Genomic DNA, 16,847 nt, shown 5'->3' on the forward strand with positions numbered 1-16,847 from the left:
TAGGTATGATAAGTAATATGGTAATTGCACCACTTTATGATATGCTACGGTATACATTTTGAACCTCTCCAATCTGCTATACTTTAGCACCTAAGAGCTAAGGGTTAGAGGGGGATTTGCTCTCAAAGGAGCAGCTTATAAGGAACCAACAGGAAGTCAGTATAATATTCATTTGAAAGAATTCCATTCAGAATGTGGGAATCATCAGGTAGCATGACATTACCTCTAAACTCCTGATTATAGGCGTGTGTCCAAAAAGGCATCTTGTTATTATTATTATTATTATTATTATAATATAGAGAACTAAAGTTGACCAGGGCCCATAGGGCTTTGATTGAAAGTAGTGCACCATGTTGGGAATAGGCAACCTAAATCTGTGGTTGTGGGCAACTTGTACCCAGAGCCAGTTCAGACAGGAGGAAGGGAAAGTTGATATGCCATTAAAAGGAGGAAGGCTCACTCAGTCAGAGAATTCCTGGCATTGCTCTCCCACATGGAATAACAAACCGGGAGACTCCCACACTGGGCAGTGTGTGTGTGTGTGTGTGTCTGTTACCTGGTTGATGTTGGCCAGGGGCTCCTCATCTGCAACCAGCATCTGAGAGAACTGTAGACCCTGTTCTGGACTGACCCGCATCACATTCCTCAACAGAAACACCCAGTCTGGAGAGTAGCCCACCTACACCAGGGAGAGAGAGGGGGAGACCACATCACAACACCGTCATCTGATGAGACAAGCAGGATCCCATGCCAAATCTGAATTCGCTATGAAAATGCTATGAGATACTATGAGAGTTGTGCATCCCAAATGACACCATATTCCCTTCATAGTGCGCTACTTTTCACCAGGGCACTATACTGGGAATAGGGTGCAATTTGCAACACATCCAAAGAGATGTCCATCCACTCTGGAAGTGAATTGTACCTTCTTGGCGTAAAGCACTATCTTCTGGAACTGTCCGGTCTCAGCGAAGCACTGGATCACCTTGCTGGGTACGTTGGCCCTGAGGTAGACGCTGAGGGCCAGAGTAGGATCTACTGCCTTAACCAGGTCACCAAGCTCCTCACAACACTCCAGCTACACACACACAGTACATCAACTGTAGCTATACTGCAATTTCAGAGTAAATATACAAAGGGAACAGGTTGAAAGTCTCAATGGACCCTGTTAAAGGACTCCTGTTTACATAGTGTGTGTGAGCATTGTACTAGCTCAGACTTTGCTGATAGCTACTTTATTGACAAAAAGTGTACTTACTATGACAGATGTGGTTGTCCCACCTAGCTATCTTAAGATGAATGCACCAACAGTAAGTCTCTCTGGATAAGAGCATCTGCTAAATGACTACCATGTCAATGTGGCAAAACTGTCTAGTCCACAGCTGAATCTCCAGTCAGTCCTACCTTATCCTCTTTCAGCCACTTCTCCAGCAGCTGCTTGCGTCCCTGCTGTAGCACGGGCCTGCACAGCTCCAGAGACTCAAACTTGTTGAGCTGGCCTTCGTCCAGCAGGATGCCAAAGTACTGAAGCAGGGGAGAGGCCTGGCCCGGCTGGCCTGGCACACTCTGGAACTTACGGATGGTCTCCGCTGTACGCAGGATACCCTGGAGGAGGGAGGGGGAGTATAGGAGAGGAAGAGGACCATATAGTGTTATTGTAGCAAAGTGTATAACAAAGCTAAGGAGGATATATTCAAAAACAATTGTCTCCTCTTAGGTTTGCAAAATTCCAGTAACTTTCCCCAAATTCCCAGGTCTTCCAAAAATTCTGGTTGGGGGTTTCTGGATATCCTGCATATTCCCTCCTTATTCTGGGAATCCTCCAACTGGAATTTCAGGAAAGTTACTGTAACCCTCCTCCAGACCCAACAGATCATCTCCTCTCCCCTGGCCCTGGGGTCTGACCTACCTTTGGTGTGGAGGCAGCCACCTTGGCAGCCTCGGAGTAGGAACCCTGGGCGAACAGCGTGTTGAACTTCCTGGCAAACAACTCATCTGCCCCGGCCAGGTTAGAACGCATGGCCATCCTCAGGCCCAGGTCTGGGTTCTGCAGCACGTTGGTGGCATAGTTAACTATGTTCTCCTCCTCCACACACACTGACAACACCTGAGGGGGGATGCATCAAATGAATTGTCTGATACTGAACAAAGCCCTATTCAAAGTACAGCACAACATAAGGAATAGGCTGCAATTTGGTACACAGCCCAAATCAAATCAATCAATCGATGATTAACTCTGAATAGCTTGTTATGTGTATATGCTTTCACATGTATCCACTAAAACTAAATAACTCTATAGTGTTCCTGTAGTATACAGACGGTAAGTCTGATGGGATTTAGAGGAGTTCTTACCTGTCCCTTCTTGTTCACCCCGATGATGCCGGAGGTGGGTTCGTGGGGGGCAGTGACGAAGATGGTCTCAGCGCTGATGCGGTTCATATAGATACACACTCCCGACTCCAGATCATACAGGTGGATGTAGCCATACTTAGTGATCAAGTAGATCACGCCATGCTTGGTGCCAATCTGAGTTCAGAATCATGGGGTACAGCTATTACACCCTGTGTATGGGCCAAAGACAACTATGGGTTCTCTTAGAAGTGTACAACACCAATAAAAATTCCAATCAACATTGTTGAACAGCAGTTAAGTCTGACCCTTCTGATATACTGCACAACTGATTCATTTCATTCAGGCATTGTGAGAGCCACCCTAAGCCTTCCCTGCTGGGTCTTTAGGGGTCCTTACCTGCATGGCGACGGGGAAGTCTGTCTGCGCCTCAGGAGGGAAGAACACATCAACCGCCTTCTTGGTAAATGGCTGGTTCCCTGTAGCCGGGTGACCCACCTCTATGATATGCAGCTGGAACACAACACGACCACACGTCAACATACTGACCGCATACTAACCGCATACTAACCACAGTAACATACTGACCGCATACTAACCACAGTAACATACTGACCGCATACTAACCACAGTAACATACTGACCGCATACTAACCACAGTAACATACTGACCGCATACTAACCACAGTAACATACTGACCGCATACTAACCACAGTAACATACTGACCGCATACTAACCACAGTAACATACTGACCGCATACTAACCACAGTAACATACTGACCGCATACTAACCACAGTAACATACTGACCGCATACTAACCACAGTAACATACTGACCGCATACTAACCACAGTAACATACTGACCGCATACTAACCACAGTAACATACTGACCGCATACTAACCACAGTAACATACTGACCGCATACTAACCACAGTAACATACTGACCGCATACTAACCACAGTAACATACTGACCGCATACTAACCACAGTAACATATTGACCGCATACTAACCACAGTAACATATTGACCGCATACTAACCACAGTAACATATTGACCGCATACTAACCACAGTAACATATTGACCGCATACTAACCACAGTAACATACTGACCGCATACTAACCACAGTAACATACTGACCGCATACTAACCACAGTAACATACTGACCGCATACTAACCACAGTAACATACTGACCGCATACTAACCACAGTAACATACTGACCGCATACTAACCACAGTAACATACTGACCGCATATTAACCACAGTAACATACTGACCGCATACTAACCACAGTAACATACTGACCGCATACTAGCCACAGTAACATACTGACCGCATACTAACCACAGTAACATACTGACCGCATACTAACCACAGTAACATACTGACCGCATACTAACCACAGTAACATACTGACCGCATACTAACCACAGTAACATACTGACCGCATACTAACCACAGTAACATATTGACCGCATACTAACCACAGTAACATATTGACCGCATACTAACCACAGTAACATACTAACCACACGACCACAGTAACATACTAACCACCCATGACCCCAGAAACATATTGACCACAGTAACAAACTAACATACTAACCACAGTAACACACGTCAACATACTAACCACAGTAACAGACCATACATGTCAACATACTTACGGCATACTAACCACACATGACCACAGTAACATACTAACCACACATGACCACAGTAACATACTAACATACTAACCACAGTAACACACGTCAACATACTGACCACAGTAACAGACCATACATGTCAACATACTTACGGCATACTAACCACACATGACCACAGTAACATACTAACATACTAACCACAGTAACACACGTCAACATACTGACCACAGTAACAGACCATACATGTCAACATACTTACGGCATACTAACCACACATGACCACAGTAACATACTAACCACACATGACCACAGTAACATACTAACCACACATGACCACAGTAACATACTAACCACACATGACCACAGTAACATACTAACATACTAACCACACATGACCACAGTAACATACTAACATACTAACCACACATGACCACAGTAACATACTAACATACTAACCACACATGACCACAGTAACATACTAACATACTAACCACAGTAACACACGTCAACATACTGACCACAGTAACAGACCATACATGTCAACATACTTACGGCATACTAACCACACATGACCACAGTAACATACTAACCACACATGACCACAGTAACATACTAACCACACATGACCACAGTAACATACTAACCACACATGACCACAGTAACATACTAACATACTAATCACAGTAACACACGTCAACATACTGACCACAGTAACATACTAACCACACGACCACAGTAACATACTAACCACACATGACCACAGTAACATACTAACATACTAACCACAGTAACACACGTCAACATACTGACCACAGTAACAGACCATACATGTCAACATACTTATGGCATACTAACCACACATGACCACAGTAACACACTAACCACACATGACCACAGTAACACACTGACCATATGCATTTTGACCACATAGTAACATACAGTAACCACAAAACAACAAGTCTGCACAAGTCTTAACAGTGATTGGCATTAATATTTCACATGCATATAGGGTGAGTCCTGGTTTGAACTGGAACTAGTTTCACCATGCCTGTATATCCCCCAGTGTCCTCTTCTCACCTTGCCACCAGCCTGGCTGCGCACAGCAAAGCAGAAGAGAGTGGAGGCTTTGGTGTTGCCCTCCACCTTAAACTCTCCGAAGGCTGCAGCATGTCCCTCGATGGGCTGGGACACCTTCCTGTCCACAGAGTACAGCTGCATGGCCCCCACCACACGGTTTTGCTGCAGGATAGAGGAGAGAGAAGAGGGGATGTCCTCACTGTCTGAACATGCTAGAAAAGGACCAAAGTACGGTGCTTTTAGAACACAAACCCTCCCTAACGTACACTGTATGTCTGATGCGTGTGCTGTGAACTACGGGTGTGTATAAGACGTGTGTGGGTGTGTGCATACCTGTGCCGAGATACCGATAAGCAGAAGCCACTTCTGCTGTTCGTCTGTTCTGTAGTTTATGATCTGGCAACCAGCCAGACTGGCGTGCCGATCAAACACTTTGATTGGCTGAGAGTCCCCCTCCATGCTCCAATGGTAGACGGCCGCTTCAGTCACCAAGGCGACGGTGTTGACAGAGATCCACTTCCAGAACATGACTTCTTCTGTCATGGTGTGAGCCTTCATCTTACTCTTCATCTCAATGTTGAAGATCTGCAGGCACTTAGCAGCTGGGGACAAAGGGAGGGCAATAGGAGAGACCAATATAACAATTCATAATATTGTTCTATATCTATGGGAGATACAGTGAGACAGTGAATGAAGCTAATGCTAAACTGTAGCTAGTGAACTGCATCTTTGGGTAGCTAGCTGACTATCCAGGACAACGGACTTCTAGGTCTCCATGAGATTTGTACTTTGTTTGAACAATCCCTTTAAGTTCCCAGCAAACTGGATTTCCATGATGGGTCAAAAGTGTGCTATTTCCCTGTCCAGTGAAAGATTGTGACCGGAGTGGGGATAAAGAGCGAGGCCGATAGGTAGATAATACACTCAATGACCTAATATATAGTATCTAGCAGACAGATCCTCCAGACCATCAGTGGAACTCTTCCCCAGGTTGTTTCTGTAAAGGAGAACATGTTCTGAATCTCTTAATTACATGGATGGTGAAATAAAAAGGTAAATAAATAGACATACATACAAACATACATCACAAAAAAGTACTCTAACAGAGACACAGAACGTGGTGCAGCGGTCTAATGCACTGTATCGCAGTGCTAGAGACATCACTACAGACCCTGGTTTGTTCCCGGGCTGTATCAGAGTCCCATAGGGCGGTGCACAATTGGACCAGCGTCATCCGGGTTAGGGGAGTGTTTGGCTGGGGGGGGCTATACTTGGCTCATTGCGCTCTAGCGACTCCTTGTGGGGGGGCCGGGCGCCTGCAGGCTGACCTTGGTCATCAGGTGAACGTTGTATCCTCCAACACATTGGTGCGGCTGGCTTCCGGGTTAAGCGAGCGGGTGTTAAGAAGCGCGGTTTGGCGGGTCATGATTTGGAGGATGCATGACTCGACATTCGCCGCCCGAGCTTGTTTGGGAGTTGTAGCGATGAGACAAGATCGAAATTGGAGAGAGACAAAAATATTTGGGAGTGGCGGCAACGTTTTAGCAGCGGCGGGACGACACTGTAAATCAATATAGGGGGAACACTTGAACTAGCAGGCTATTTAAAGGATAGTGAGAGAGAGCTACTATAATCAGTGTTGGCTACTATGGTACTGTTCTAGTCTCTGGCATGCTGAGAGAAATTAGTGAGGAAATAAAACTCCATCCTTTACTAACCTCCCATATGACAACCATTGTAAATGGAACTAAGCCCGAAGGACATCATTTAAAGATGAAACTAGACCAGTACTGACAGCATGTCCTATAGTTTCAGGTTTAGTGAGTGAGGAATAGATGCGGGTTTCAGAGACCACCACACGTAGGTGAAGAGGTACGGCATACCTGATACGCTGCAGAGAGAGATCTAGAGATTGAGAGGAATACCTCAGACACACACACACACACACACACACCTCCTAGTGTGTATGATATCTGATGAGGTATACCACACACAGTCAACCAGCATACAACAGGTCATGCTAGCATGTACGGTTCTCATAAAAGCATGTGTGGGTGTCTGTTTGTGGGGGGGACTGACAAACTGAAAAGTTCCACACTTGATGTCACAGCCAGGAGACAGTTACAAAGTGTGGATTCAAATGTACAGAATCGAATGCTCATCCAAACGATCTCATCGACTTGGTTACTTTTCAGAAGGAATCAGATTACAGTGCCTTCAAAGTATTTACACCCCTTGACTTTTTCAACATTTTGTGGTTACAGCACATATTTCAAATGGATTAGATTGAGATTGTGTCACTGGCCTACACACAATACCCATAATGTCAAAGTTGGAATTATGTTTTTATAAATATTTACAAATTATTTTAAAAGTGAAACGCTGAAATGTTTAGAGTCAATAAATATTTAACCCCTTTGTTAAGGCAAGCCTAAATAAGTTCAGGAGTAAAAATGTGCTTAACAAGTCACATAAGTTGCATGGACTCACTTTGTGCAATAACAGTGTTAACATGATTTTTGAATGACTACCCCATCTCTGTACCCCACACATACTGATAATTGTAAGGTCCCTCGGCCGAGCAGTGAATTACAAACACAAAGACCAAGGAGGTTTTCTAATGCCTCGCAAAAATGGGCACCTTTTGGTAGATGGGTAAAAAAAAGCACACATTGAATATCGCTTTGAGCATGGTGAAGTTATTAATTAGCATACACTTTGGATTGTGTATCAATACACCCAGTCACTACAAAGATACAGGCCTCCTACCTAACACAGTTGCCGGAGAGGAAAGAAAACCGCTCAGGGATTTCACCATGATGCAAATCCTGACTTTAAAACAGTTCAAATAAATGGCTGTGATGGGAGAAAACTGAGGATGAATCAACAACATTCTAGTTACTCCACAATACTAAATTACAAAGTGAAAAGGAAGCACGCAAAAAAAAAATGTTTTAATGAATTTGCATCCCGTTTGCAACAAGGCCCTAAACTAAAACTGCAAAAAATGTGGCAAAGAAATTAACTTTATGTCCTGAATACAAAGTGTTATGTTTGAGGCAAATCCAACATCACCGAGTAGCACTCTTCATATTCTCAAGCATAGTAATTGCTGTATCATGTTATGGGTATGCTTGTCAATGGCAAGGACTAGAGAATTTTGGGGGGATAAAAACAAATGGAATAAAAATAAGCACAGGGCAAAATCCTAGAGAAAAACATGGTTCAATCTGCTTTCAACAGACACTAGGAGACAAATTCACCTTTCAGCAGGACAATAACCTAAAACACAAGGACAAATATGCACTGGAGTTGCTTACCAAGACAACATTGAATTTTCCTGAGTGGCTAGTAATGGTTTTGACTTACTTCTACTTGAAAATCTATGGCAATACTTGAAAATGGCTGTCTAGCAATGATCAACAGCCAACTTGACAGAGCTTGAAGAATTATTTTAAGAATAATGTGCAAATATTGTACAGTCCAGATGTGCAAAGCTCTTAAGAGACTTACCCAGAAAGACTCTCAGCTGTAATCGCTGCCAAAGGTGATTCTAACATGTATTGACTCAGGGGTGTGAATACTTTTGTAAATTAGATCATTAGTATTTTTTAATTTTCAATAAATTTGGTTAAGGAAGGGAAGCTTTTATGAGAGACATGATGACCACAGACAGAAGAGACAGACCAGAGACCACAGACACAAAGACAGCGATAACACCACAGACAGAGAGTGACAGGCAGGAACTCACCGTCTGAGAGAAGGTGACAAGAAAGCAAGCAAGGGAAAGAAAGCCAAGAGTCAGTCTGAGAAAAATAAGTTGAGAGCAAAGCAGACATCTCAGAGATAGAAAAAGGGAGAGAAAAAAAAGGTATGAAAGAAAAAGAGTGAGACGAGAGAGAGATGGAGAGGAACACTCACCCTCTGATAGATGACAGAAAGCAAGGGAAAGAAAGGTAAGAGTCAGTCAAAGAAAAAACGAGGGGGAAAGAGAGGTAAAAAGAGATGTGCAAAGCCTGAAGAAATTGCATTAGAAGTAAGGCAAACCGATACCGACAGAAGACTAAATGTGCCTGTGTTTTGACAAAGGGGTAGAAGCAGTGGCGGAAAATCAATTTACATGACCAATTTAGTACATTTAGGCAATGTGTCTGAGTGCACTGACTTTGTTTTTACAGCACGGGAGGAAATAGTGCATTATAACACAGATACACCCAACACTGCATTTGACAGCTATGTTAAAGTTGGAGTTACATAAACAGCAATCCTGTGTGCAATACTACACCTGGGGGTGTGGTATATGGCCAATATACCACAGCTAAGGGCTGTTCTTAGGCACGATGCATCGCAGAGTACCTGGACACAGCCCTTAGCCGTGGTATATTGGCCATATACCACAAAACCAAGAGATAACTTATAGCTATTATAAACTGGTTATCAGCGTAAATAGAGCAGTAAAAATAAACATTTTGTCACACGGTCTGATATTCAGGGCTCAAACCACCCAGTTTATAATGCTAACACACTGCTTTTAGATAACTTTTTCAGAACAAACGTGATGTTGAAATAGGTTTCTCATATAACCATGTCGTATTTTTTAAATATTTTTTTTATTTGACCTTTATTTAACTAGGCAAGTCAGTTAAGAACAAATTCTTATTTTAAATGATGGCCTAGAAACGGTGGGTGAACTGCCTGTTCAGAGGCAGAACGACAGATTTGTACCTTGTCAGCTTGGGGATTGGAACTTGCAACCTTTCGGCTGGTAGTCCAATGCTCTAACCACTAGGCTACCCTGCCACCCCAATGATAATGATTTAATTACTCTAGTAACAGCATTGGATTAACAAGTAACTATGTAGTAAGTGTATTGCAACAGAGCGTTTTTGTTGGTTGTATTACACCAGTGGAATAAGGAGCAGTGAGGGCAGGGGTCAGGGAGCAGGGGTGTCAGGGAGCGTCCCAAATAGCACCCTAATCCCTATACAGTGTGCCATGGGCCCTAGTCAAAAGTAGTTTGCTACATAGGGAATGGGGTGCCATTTGGGACTCACACACAAGGATGTGGGGCCGTGTTGGTAGCCTACCTTTCAGGGCGATGACCTTGCTTGTAGGGTTCATAATGGCGCTGTCAGCGGAAATGGGTCGCCTGCTGGGGTTATTGGGGTCAGCCATGTCTATGATCACCACCTGGTTTTGCTCACCCACCTTCTCCCGGATGCAGATGAATTTGTCAGACTCCATGGTCAGGTAGCTGAACCCGATGTTGGCCGGATTCACCCCTAGGTTCTGCAGCTGAAACACACCGCAACACACACAGCCGTTAAATTTAATCTAAGTATTTCAGAGGCAACTGCTATAGTCAACCAATAACCCTAGACACGTGTAGTACAGATCAATGGATCTGAAATTAGCAATGTGGGTATTTGATCTCTTTTGGGCTAGTTGAAATGTGTGCCATTATTGCTCATATCTAACCAATCCTTCAGGACTACACCAGCGCTTAGGTGTACAGTACAGGCTAGGGGTCATTTGGAATTGGGCAGTGCAGTCAGTGGCACAATGTAAAGATATGAATCTACAACTGATATTTTCTGGAGTCGTACAAGGATGAAAAAAAAACTAACGTTTCCAGTTGATAACATTTGCCTTGGGTCAGGGAAAACAATCCTCTTAACACTCACTATTAAAATAACTGCTGTTCTGGTCCAGTTTTCCAGAAGGATATTCTTAAAGGTTGTTTTACAAGGAGAAGGTTAGGTGGAGTTACATAAACAGCACAGTCAGGCCTGGGAAACATGGCATAGGGCAGGCAGACAACAACAGGGTATTAGGATGACTCTGGAAAGCTTTGTGTGCTGTGACAGCTGCTATTAATCTGGCTTTTACTGAGGCATTATACCATAACATACAGTAGTCATTTTCCGCAACTTATTTAATTCAAATAACCCAACACTCCCAAATACCAAACTCTACCTAGTAGTGCTTGAGAGAATCTCAAACCCCAAACAGTAATGACTATTTAATTACCATGCATTTTTTCCCCCTAAGTTAATACAATGTAAACAGCAGACTAAAATACAAATGCTGTGTAACCATAAACACTGGCTGATTCAGGTCAGGCCTCTGCTAGTGTTTTCAGAGACTGAGATGGGAGGGCTTCCCGGGTAGGCCTAGAATGTGCCCTGATCTCCAATGTCCACCCACTGAATGGCACCCTATTCCCTAGTGCATGTAGGGTCCTATGCCCTATAGAGAATAGGATGCCAATTGGGACATAGATCTGACCTAGAGTGAGATTAGATGTGATCTCACCCAGCAGGTCATACTCTTCAAAAAGAGATATATCTCCAGATAGGAATACGTGATCCTCAGTAGTAAATTATATCCATCATTGAGCTCATTGTTGTCCTAATGAGGGGATTACTCTTGATCTGAAGACGTAGCCAATATAATTGAGTACTGAACATCGTCAGTTACAACCTGATCAAGGGTTAGTCCGGGTGGAGCACCAATCAGCCGATAACATGAGAGGCCAAAGAGTAGATATCTTTACTGGCTGCCAGAAATCTCTGATGAGGAAAGAGGGAGGTGAAGGAAAAGGAGGTAATGTTAGGGGAAGAAGGACCAGGGGAGTAGCTGCCAGCTGGGCTGAAGAGGGGAGGCAGTATGGCAGTCCTATGGAACCCTATTCCCTAAATGTAGTGCACTAGAGGGAATAGGATGTAATTTGTAACTTAGCCCAGAATGACAGAAAGATGGATTAAGATGGGGGGGAAGGTGGGTAAGCTAAGGCAATAGGGGAGGGAGGACATACCATGTATAGAGAGAGGAGTTCCTATAATACAGGGCTTGTGAAAGGCCTGGGGAGGGGTGGCTGAGTCACTGGAAGCATCTCCCCGCTGCCCTCCTTCATAGAACATTCCAAACTAAATCACTCGCAACCACAACCCAGTGTCTTCAGAACCCAATCTCTGTGTACACATTGACATGCACAGGCGTGCGTTTTGACCAATCATATCAGCTCTGAAAAACACCTGATTGGTCAAAAGACCAATTAGTGGAAAAAAATATCAGAATTAGGCTGCCTGTCTAAACGCAGCATCTGAGGCGGCAGGCCTGCCTAAATGTGTATGTACTCTAGTCCTAAGTGTATTGCATTTGCTAATAACACAGCTCAGATTTGTTCTCTGCATTCCTCTGGCTTGACGTTTCCTAAAAACGCTAATAATAACGAATATTAACTGAGACATTATCTGATCTAGTAGAGCCGGGAAGATACCAGTATCGCGATACTCGTTAGTATAGTGGCAAGGAAACAAAACAATAAGTGGATTTAACCTTTTTAGGAAAACAGCCCTAATGTTGGAAACAAACATTATGTTGTCATCTAGAGTTACATTTACAGAACACAATAGTTTACATACAGCAGGTTTTTAAAAGGGACCAAAGAGTTCTGCTTTGTGTTCTAATATTTGCCAAAGAAAAAAATGTACAATACTGTATCGTCACAGCCCTATTAGGCTTATCTAGTCTTTTGCAATAGTGCTATGTCTTTAAAAAATATTTCTCTCAAAACTGTGATTCCTAAAATGTGTCCAGAAATTTGGTCAACGGTGTCAGATTTCTCTACAATCACAAATCAGGAATGAACTACACCATAATGACCTCTTCTTCATGTCTTCCTGACATGTAGTACAACAGGACTATTCATGGTCTGTCAAGTTATATAATTTTGAGAGATTTAAACAATATTGAAATCACCTTGGTCACAACCATAAACTCAATGCTATCTCCGTGATAGGATATACATTTTGGTTCAAATATCTTTATTTTAAATGAGGTTTTAGAGTCATAAAGCAACTGAGGTAAAACTACATTTCTACTTTGACTACCACTGGAATAAGGGGATTGTGTTTGTCAACTTCGTAAAACATCAACTCCGTCAAATTTTTGTCTAATGTCAATTCCGTCAGAGTGCTGAAAAAGCTGATAGAATTAGATTTTTTAGGAGGATTTTCAAATGAATAACTTTCTACATTTGAAAATTATTGTTGAACTTTTATTTTTAAAGACAAAAATAGGTCTGTTAGTATTTGTTGTCAAGTCCTCACTGATGGCTAACCCCCTTAAGATCAATTTGTCAATATTGAGAAAAATATATTTATATTACTGTTCTGCAACATACACTTAAACAATGCATTTGCTGTCTAAATGTAAAAGATGTTTGTTTTATGAAATGTTTTACGTGCTGAATGTAGAAAAACATGCCAAAATGCAAACGAAATGAGCGCTGGAGCATTATACAGCGTTATGAAAAAAAATAACTTGAGATCTATATGACATATTTGAATAATGTAATGTTAGAATTACACAATCAAGTCCTTTAAACACTTGAAAACAAATGTGAAAATGTAAATGCAATTTAAATGGTGTCTGACAAGAGTTGACATGGGCTTAAATCCAGTTCATTGCATTTTATGAAGAAATTAAAGAGTTAGGTTGTTCCTTTACATGGTGTGAAATTTAGAAAAATTTAGAAAAATATGAGAAAAAAAGTAGAGATTCTCATCTTTCAAAAATTCCTGAGCTGTCAGTTTAATAGCATGTTAGCCTGCCATATGCAGTATCACCACTCTTGCTATAAAAAAAGTCAATAATATAGGCTAACAAAAATAGACTCTAGTTTAGGACAGCTCCTTCCAGTTAGGTGTATTGTTTCAACTGAGAGAGACTGGTGTGGGTGTGTTATTTTTAGAGTTTCATTACTTAGGCTTTGTCCATATCAATGTGTTGTGCAGGAGGGTAGTAAGCAGTAATAAGACTGACTGGTTGGCTGGACACCAGCCATTAGTTCCAGTGCAGACAGAGCTGTTCCAGCCGACAGCAGTGCTGTCAGAGGTTCTCTGCTGGGCATTATGATCATGATCTCTCTTCCCCTTCCTGCCCTGATGTGATTTTATGGGTTAAATTGGCCTGCTTACCTAATCTTTCTATTAGTGGAGACAACAGCAACAGCCCTGAGCAGGGAGCTGCTCTTCTGTTAGTACTGGAGAGTAATATCCCAAAGCAGGGAGCTGACAGGCAACCAGCTGATGGACAGGCAACAGAGACTGACTGGGACCAGAAATCAACCAAGGCATTTAACACACCAGACTATTTTTTGGCCAAATAATGGTAATTATTTATGTGCAAAAACACACAAAAAAACTGTCCCAAAGACAGACCAGCCCATCTGGCATTTGCTCAAAGTGCCCTATGGCCAATCTGTTTATGACTGGCTACATACCTCACAGGTCTCTCCCTCTCACTAGGGCAGACTCAGACTGAGGCTAAACTACAGGGTATTGAACTTGGGACTACTGTGAGACTCATGGACTCCATTAGCCTACTGAGCTAAAGGAAAGGTTGGGTGTTTTCAGCAACATCTGGCCTACATAATGCAGAACCTAATTTGTCCCAGACTGAGCACCAAAATAAATTATGAATCTGCTAATAGACTAACAAACACAATGTAGCATAAATGAAATACTAAAGGGCACAGATCACTGATCCATTTCCATTAAATAAGTCTCCACGAACACACACGAGTAGGGTCAGTCAGTCAAGCCTGGGAAAAGGGAGTATTAGACTAAACACAGCTTAGTGTTATTGACATGTTTAAGAACACACAATGAGACACTGGCAATGTTAATTTACAGTGTGCGTGCCTATATTGGGGGTGCTATGTTTATGGCTAACCTTATACAATTGGGATAAGTCCAGCAGTAGTTGTACATAAAGCTAAAACAACAAATACAGTCTCACCTGTGTGTACAGGGCAGTGAATGTCAACCCAGACTATACTGTTTAATGCATAGAGGCTGTAAATACCAAGACAGGAGAAAAAGAAAAAAAAAGAACTTCAGGGCCAAAGTCCTCCGTTCGCAAATTCCTGACATTTCTCTCTCAGCTGGAGCCATGACGGATCACAGCAGCCTACCAATCAGAGCAAGCCCGAAACGAAATCATACATGGAATAAAAAATAAAGGGATACACTAACAATCGATTTGTCTGGTAAAATCTTGCTCAAATAATGTTGTGTTGCCTTTTAATATATGCTTTTGTAGCAATGGAGGGGGAATAACCAGAGTAGGGCTTGAACCAGCAAACCTATAAAAGGAAAGCATGCCACCTGTGCTATAGAGGTTCAGATCTCGACCCTGTTACCAGATTTGTTAGTGCTGTTTTGCCAACTCCTCATATAAAAAGGGCTCCACATTTTAAAATGGAACTGGTTAATGTTGGTGGGCTCTGTTGGCTGCATTGGAACGAGTGGGTAGTAGACATGGCAAATGGTAATTTGCTGGGGAGTGTCCAGAGTGAGAGGTCTTTAGTGAAAGGCAATTTCAGTCTTGATGTTGCCACAGCAACGAGCCACTGAAGGGGAGTGAGGTGGGCACGTCACAAACTTTCTCTTTGGCCCCAAGAAACCGATGGATAATTGGTGTTCTACAACATGGCCTACCATTTAAAAAATATGACGCCATCTAATCAAGCCACATCCAAACACCGTTGAGCCATAGTTTATCTAACTGCATACATTTATCGTAAATCACTCAATTCCAACAAGAGTTAATTGCTTAGTCCAGTCACTGGCTGTATTGTCGGGTCCGCTGAAAGCAGACTAACGTTATAGGCTACCAATACGATCTGACTGTTCAAATTTTACAAGTCATCATCTGCCCCACAGAAGCTAGCAAGGCCTGTGAGTGTCTATATTGAGCACTCTCCAAACAGCCCTGTCAAATTCCATTTAAATGCGGTATGGTGTTTCTATGTCTGAAAAACGGAGCGAAAATGCCTCCTGTGTTTTTTCGGCTGTTAGCGTCTTCTTACCTGCAGATGTTCCTGAAATCGTATCGGCAGTATCTGAGCCATTTTTTAGGCTTTTTGTGTTTCAAGTGTCCGGAGAAAAGGAAAGGGGAAGGGGACACGAGGAGGTATGAATGTTGTCTTGTTTTAAAAGTGCCCAAAAAGCTCTCAAAAGTAAAATACGATGTACAATGAAAGGCGTCTCGCCGGCTTACGTTGATATCACCCGAATTGGGTGCTGCACTCATTCAGTAGCCTAACACCCAAACAACACTCCTGAACCAAAACTCCACGCTTCCGCTAAGTAAAATAGTCCACAACAATTAGACTTTAAAGCTCTGAGAGAAGACAAACAAATTGATGGAGCTCAAATGTTTATGGTATTCTACAAAATAACAAATTTGCTATTCATAAGCCCCACAGTCGGTCAATAGGATTCCCCCACAAATACCAATGCATTGGCAAAAAAAATCGATGTCCTTAATGTACCCCTCCGCAGCCCCTTCCCCCTTATTTTTTTCTAACTTCGAAATTAAGGCACGTGACAAGCCCCCTCCCATTCCGATTTCTAAAAACTCCAATGTTTGGACGTCGGAAATGTGCCTTTACCCCACCCGCGTAAAAGAGGAACTGAAACAGTGTATGAGACAAGGTAATAGTATGCGTTTATGCTATGTATGTGTGCATCGCTACCAGCACACCTCAACTAGTCAGCACCTTCATCATTCACCTATCCCTTTGTAATTATCATCATCAAGGTTTTTATTGTCTGCCTCAAATCCACATTTCTAAACTGCTCACTGGTGAGTTGTGCTATGGAAAGACAAGTCGATTATTGTCTTATTTCGGTGGGTTGAAATAGGGTGAAACCTTAGAATTTGGGAAATCTAAACAACTTCAACTTTG

General features: G+C 42.6%; 1 protein-coding gene across 1 annotated transcript in view; it reads right to left on the reverse strand.

Moving 5' to 3' along the window:
* Positions 1–16,427, reverse strand: part of LOC118371605 (clathrin heavy chain 1) — a 37,990-nt gene extending 21,563 nt beyond the window's left edge. The window contains exons 1-10 of the mRNA XM_035757127.2: positions 15,966–16,427; positions 10,174–10,381; positions 5,420–5,688; positions 5,087–5,248; positions 2,749–2,862; positions 2,353–2,526; positions 1,910–2,107; positions 1,405–1,605; positions 926–1,078; positions 557–679 (exon numbers count right to left, since the gene is read on the reverse strand). Of these exons, the coding sequence (XP_035613020.1) occupies positions 557–679; positions 926–1,078; positions 1,405–1,605; positions 1,910–2,107; positions 2,353–2,526; positions 2,749–2,862; positions 5,087–5,248; positions 5,420–5,688; positions 10,174–10,381; positions 15,966–16,007 (1,644 nt within the window). The 5' untranslated portion in view covers positions 16,008–16,427. The remainder of the gene's footprint in view (positions 1–556; positions 680–925; positions 1,079–1,404; positions 1,606–1,909; positions 2,108–2,352; positions 2,527–2,748; positions 2,863–5,086; positions 5,249–5,419; positions 5,689–10,173; positions 10,382–15,965) is intronic.
* Between the last annotated feature and the right edge of the window lie 420 nt (positions 16,428–16,847).

This window comes from Oncorhynchus keta, chromosome 25, assembly GCF_023373465.1.
Source record: "Oncorhynchus keta strain PuntledgeMale-10-30-2019 chromosome 25, Oket_V2, whole genome shotgun sequence".
In the NCBI taxonomy this organism is placed as follows: Eukaryota; Metazoa; Chordata; class Actinopteri; order Salmoniformes; family Salmonidae; genus Oncorhynchus; species Oncorhynchus keta.